The 6392-nt window shown below is 36.6% G+C and overlaps 1 protein-coding gene across 1 annotated transcript; it reads left to right on the forward strand.

Annotated features, from left to right (window-relative positions):
• Positions 1-3119: 3119 nt before the first annotated feature.
• Positions 3120-6384, forward strand: LOC119644243 (insulin-like growth factor 1 receptor; the record flags this gene model as incomplete). The annotated part of the gene is made up of 1 exon (XM_038043774.1): positions 3120-6384. A coding segment is annotated over one exon (1245 nt), but the record flags the coding sequence as incomplete, so codon positions are not given.
• Between the last annotated feature and the right edge of the window lie 8 nt (positions 6385-6392).

The raw sequence follows: 6392 nt of genomic DNA on the forward strand, positions 1-6392 counted from the left end.
TTTGTAATGACTATAAAAAATCGACTTCAATGTCAATCCAAAACTTTCAAAACTGCATGATTGTATTCACTTGGGTTGTCTGGATAAAGTAATATTTTTATGACGTTTGTGGCCTTGTGCAGATTTAAAATTTTGGATTTGTTTTCAAGCTGCGCAGCCTTTTCTTACAAATATATTTGGTTTGTGAAAGTTATACTCTAAGCCCTTAAGCAATAAATTGCATTTTACATTTTTATTTACTCCTTGCTTAATTGTCTCGCCACGTTCTATTTATTGTAGGCCTTCAATCTTCCAATTTTTACATTTCATTTTTCTTTCAGTTTTGTAATTAGGTTTGATGAAACCAGAGTTTAATTTTTATATTGACGAAGATTTTCAAGAATTGTTGAGTGTATGGATTTCGAAGCTTTCGAATCTTATTAGAGTGTATTCATGAATATTTATTTTTTGTTTACAGAGGGTGTAGGAAATCCAATGGAAACATTTTTGTATATTGCGGCTCCAGAAGATACCTCTACTGCATTGATTTTTTCCAGGTTTTGTCACTCACTTCTTCTTCGAAATTACATACTTGACTTATATTTTTCTCTGTGTTTGCCTTAACATATGCTTAGCAGATAATACAAATGTTTCGTAGTTATTTGTTGTAATGGATTTATTCCGTTAGTCGGGAATCGAATCTCGATAGACCGTTTCTGGCATATTGTGGAATTGGGATAATTACTGCAATATTATTATACTGAAGAACAACAGCTCTTCGATGTTTCTGTAACCACTGAAGTGTGTGATTAAGTCCGGCTTGGTCTTTGCTAGAATGTCTGGCTTGATTATTGTTAGTTTGCTAGAGAAAATCACTTCTCCAAGCATAAAATAATGGTTATTACATCGTGTGTCCGACCGTACGCGTGATGACTGACAGATCTAAGCAGTTTTTTTAGGCGTTTCTTTAACAAGCATATGCTTTTATACAATGAAGGATATTGCATACTTGGTTCTTACCAACGGCTCCGAATTCAAAAGTATCACTGTGCCGATGCATTATCCCTTGGTGTTAGTGAAGAGAACAATCACATAGGGAATCGACGATCGATATAGAGCTTGTTACTAAAATGGAATGCTTTTCTGTGACAAGAATGATAGTTTTGATGATGTTTTTTTTCCGCGCTTCTGCGCGCGCGCTATGATCTTCAGCTTCGCTGTAAGAGTGCAAACTCAAGACAAACAATGCTGAATGAAAGCGGCAATTAGTTCCAAATTGACTAAGGTTTGCATTTGCAGTACGGCACTAGTTGCTGTCGTTGTTGAAAAATCGTCCAACTTCACAGGGCTTTTGTATAGATGTTGACGTATAAATGACTCATGTCTTTGATTATATCTATAGATATTTAGAATTGATGATATTTGTTCCGAAGAGTATTTCGCATTGCAGTATTAAATGCGAGTGGTCGTTTGAACCACTACCGCTCTAGGAAGCTTGTCATGTCTTTAGCTGGTATCTTTAAGAAAACTATTTTCGCTACGTTTCCTGTTTCCAATTTTTTTTAAACAATTTTTACTCTTTCTGTTACAATTTATAGCTACTGTATAGTTTATGGCTAATATTGTCTTGATGAATAGAAGGGACCTGAATTTTAGCACTTTATCTTCTCATTACTTTTGCCGATGACCGACACATATGACCGAGTAACTTTTCTTTGCATTCCCTTGTGTGGAAACAAAACGGACGGGTCCCAACTGGTGCATAGAGTACGATATAGAGTAAGACATATCTGTTTGTGTCTATCAAGCGGCCATTGATTTGAAGTCTTGCATCCTTTACCAAATATTTAGTCCTAAGTTTTGTCTCCGTAAATTTTCAGTAACATTTCGTTGATCTGAAAAATTGTTTGACTTATTTTGGAGTGTTTGTTGTCAAAAGACTAAGCACGAATCCAGCCTTGCAAGGATTTGGGATTATTTACCCTTGAATGATTCTGTGCCCTCGGAAGTCGATTTTGACGAATTCCCATTTGTCTAGCTGAGTTTTCAGATTAGCTTTTTCAGCTTTCAATAGAAAAATGTTGCCGATACCTTTGATACCTCGCTTTGGAAGGGAGTTGTGAATGTTGTACAAGGTACATATGATTTCCATCGTCATCAGATGGAAAGGCATTGTTACGAATTGATATATCTCAATTGTGGCGAAACATGGTTTCCTGGATTTCGGTTTAATAGCTAAGCTAAATTAATTGTAGTGAATAATTTCTTGATTGTTCAGTCAATCAAACACCAGTCTGTCCTTTTTTTTCGTTTACGTCTGCCTGCTTCTTAACTATCCGTATTGGACCAGAGTACGTTAACTTGCTATGTCAAGTTACTTCGTTATGCAATATGTCTTATATTTGGTAAAGGTATGAATTTGTGAAAATAGGCACAACGTCTGTTGTTTTTACGTCGTATTTGACCGCATTTGTGTGTGTGAATGTTATTGGTGGTGGTGAGCTAGCTAGCTTGCTAGAATATCTTGTGTTCTTTTTTTTATCATTTCTAGAATCTCTGCCTTTTCGTATGTCGCATGTCGTTCGATAAGCAATACGAAGTTTCTCGTAGTGATCACAATCATGCTTGCTTCTGTAGCACGTATGTTATTGATGCTGAGGGAAAGTTACGTGCCATGGCTTTTCTTGTCATACACTGATCGTTAATGATTAATTTATTTTTCGGATAATTTTTTACGAATCCGTATTTTTTAAGGACTCGCTTCCTAGACATAAAAAAGTTGTGAAATGTGCAGTCTACTAACTCTAACTCTGCAATCCCACATTTTAGAACATCGAGATACTCGACAGGCGGTTGCTATTCTGATCTTATTTGGAAGTTTCTTAAGGTTCAAGGATTACGAATTGATTTTCCACAGGTCCAGTGTTATGTGTTTGTTCAAAATGCGATGGGTCAGTAATTTTTGCAATGAAGATATGAATTACTAGTGAGCTGTTGGCTGGTAGGTTATAAGAAGTTGCGCTAATTCAGGTTTACCGAATTGGCTGTTGTTACTAATTCTACCGAAATTTTCTTGGCTGTTATTACTGTGAATGTTTCGGCTACAATTGCTAGTGTTGTTGTTTTTTGTTTTGCTCTGAAAACTGAAGCACTCTGCGAAAATAATGAAAAATTTTGGAATTGATATATTTTCGCCTTCCCGTAGCATTGCTAACACTTTGGATAAATGGGAGTTACCTAAGGAAAATGTGGTAATCAATCGACGTTTGGGTGAAGGTGCTTTTGGAACCGTCTACGGTGGTGAAGCGTTAATTAATTCTGAAAACTGGACAGCTGTGGCGGTGAAAACCTTAAAGGTTGGCGCTTCTACTGAAGATCGCTTAGATTTTCTCTCCGAGGCTGAAGCCATGAAACGTTTTAATCACAAAAATATTGTAAAACTTTTGGGAGTTTGCTTGCAATCAGAGCCTATTTACACTATAATGGAATATATGCTGTATGGTGATTTAAAAACATATTTGCTTGCCCGTCGGCATTTGGTAAGCGAAACTATTTCTGATGATTCGGATATATCTAGCAAACGTCTTACAATGTTTGCATTAAATATTTCGCATGGCTTGGATTATTTGGCTCAACAGAAATACGTACACCGTGATATAGCTTGCCGTAACTGTTTGGTAAATGCAAAACGAGTTGTCAAAATCGGTGATTTCGGCATGGTTCGTCCGACTTACGAAAGTGATTATTATCGTTTTAATCATAAAGGTATGTTACCTGTACGCTGGATGGCACCTGAATCTTTGGCATTGGGCATGTTTACCCCATTTTCTGATGTTTGGGGTTTTGGAGTAGTACTCTTTGAAATCATAACTTTTGGCTCCTTTCCATATCAGGGTTTAACGAATGGTGAAGTTTTGCAGTTTGTAAAAAATGGTAAGACCCTGAGAATGCCAGCTGACGCGAAGCCACAATTAAAGGGCCTTATAAGAGCCTGTTGGAATCGTAATCCCAAAAAAAGACCAGCGGCATCTGAAATTGTTAAATATATAACCAATTACCCTCGCCTGCTAACACCTTGTCTGGATTTCCCCAGTGCTTGCATAGAAATGGCGTACGCGGGAAGTGACCAGCTCGAATTTCTGCCCAACTCTCTTCAGTTTTCTTCACAAGGAAGTTACTCAAGCCTCGATATAGCAGAGCAAGCTACAAGAGCTGAAAAGATAAAGGACAGCGGTTTTGTTGATGACGATAATTTGCCAGAAATTATTAGCGATTCTTCTAATGATCCGAGTTCGTATTCGCCCACGACAGTGGATGGGTATAGCGTCATGTCGCCTTTGCTTGTGCCTCATGTCAGCTGCGGTATAAGTGAAGCGCACACTTAAATATTAAAAAAATCACTTTAAAATACGCAGTAACGGCTTCGTAGCTGCGAGAACGGAGAGCGCCCGACGCACGTTTAGTGGCATTTAGGTGCATTTAATTAGTGGCAACAAATTTTGAAAGATTCAGTTCCTATAGATGATGTTAGTCTAAGCACTTGGTTTTAATTTCAGTTTGTATTTAAATTTGTAATGAAATGTACATACGATCTACTCGCATTCGAGTCTGGTGCAATCATAATGACAATTTTGTCAATGACAATGATTGAAAAGCAAGCGGAAAGCTTTATTTTTTCCTCGCGAGACAAATGTTGCATATTCATGATATATTTTTTATTGACCTCAACGATCGAGGCGATCGGAACTGCTCTCAATTCTAATAGATAATCACGTAAAAGATATTCCACTCAAAATTCATATCAGGCAAAATCGCCAACGTATAGTTAAAATTTTCAATGCAAATTTTCGAAGCTTTTGCAATTACTTATCGTAGAAGTGATTGAGACCGAGCCATATTATAATTTTTCCCTGCGGAATATAGCCAATGGCACATTTGTTCATTTCCCACTGGTACTGCAAAATACTTGTATTTTCATAGCCTAATTAAAGCAAACATGATGGAGTTCAGTTTGGTTTTCCGGATTGTTTCGAGTTTTTGCTTTATAAAAATGGCGCTGTTTTGGGATAAAATTGTAGAAAAGTACTTAAGCGACACTGAGTGTTTCCAAGCTAGATCTTGAACTATTGTAATGATTTTCGATATTGAAGAACACCAAATCCTCGCAAGCTTTATAGAAAAAAAAGTTCATAACCCGAGTATTTGTAATGACTATAAAAAATCGACTTCAATGTCAATCCAAAACTTTCAAAACTGCATGATTGTATTCACTTGGGTTGTCTGGATAAAGTAATATTTTTATGACGTTTGTGGCCTTGTGCAGATTTAAAATTTTGGATTTGTTTTCAAGCTGCGCAGCCTTTTCTTACAAATATATTTGGTTTGTGAAAGTTATACTCTAAGCCCTTAAGCAATAAATTGCATTTTACATTTTTATTTACTCCTTGCTTAATTGTCTCGCCACGTTCTATTTATTGTAGGCCTTCAATCTTCCAATTTTTACATTTCATTTTTCTTTCAGTTTTGTAATTAGGTTTGATGAAACCAGAGTTTAATTTTTATATTGACGAAGATTTTCAAGAATTGTTGAGTGTATGGATTTCGAAGCTTTCGAATCTTATTAGAGTGTATTCATGAATATTTATTTTTTGTTTACAGAGGGTGTAGGAAATCCAATGGAAACATTTTTGTATATTGCGGCTCCAGAAGATACCTCTACTGCATTGATTTTTTCCAGGTTTTGTCACTCACTTCTTCTTCGAAATTACATACTTGACTTATATTTTTCTCTGTGTTTGCCTTAACATATGCTTAGCAGATAATACAAATGTTTCGTAGTTATTTGTTGTAATGGATTTATTCCGTTAGTCGGGAATCGAATCTCGATAGACCGTTTCTGGCATATTGTGGAATTGGGATAATTACTGCAATATTATTATACTGAAGAACAACAGCTCTTCGATGTTTCTGTAACCACTGAAGTGTGTGATTAAGTCCGGCTTGGTCTTTGCTAGAATGTCTGGCTTGATTATTGTTAGTTTGCTAGAGAAAATCACTTCTCCAAGCATAAAATAATGGTTATTACATCGTGTGTCCGACCGTACGCGTGATGACTGACAGATCTAAGCAGTTTTTTTAGGCGTTTCTTTAACAAGCATATGCTTTTATACAATGAAGGATATTGCATACTTGGTTCTTACCAACGGCTCCGAATTCAAAAGTATCACTGTGCCGATGCATTATCCCTTGGTGTTAGTGAAGAGAACAATCACATAGGGAATCGACGATCGATATAGAGCTTGTTACTAAAATGGAATGCTTTTCTGTGACAAGAATGATAGTTTTGATGATGTTTTTTTTCCGCGCTTCTGCGCGCGCGCTATGATCTTCAGCTTCGCTGTAAGAGTGCAAAC

The sequence above is a fragment of the Glossina fuscipes genome, unplaced genomic scaffold (genome assembly GCF_014805625.2).
Source record: "Glossina fuscipes isolate IAEA_lab_2018 unplaced genomic scaffold, Yale_Gfus_2 101532, whole genome shotgun sequence".
Taxonomy (NCBI): domain Eukaryota; kingdom Metazoa; phylum Arthropoda; class Insecta; order Diptera; family Glossinidae; genus Glossina; species Glossina fuscipes.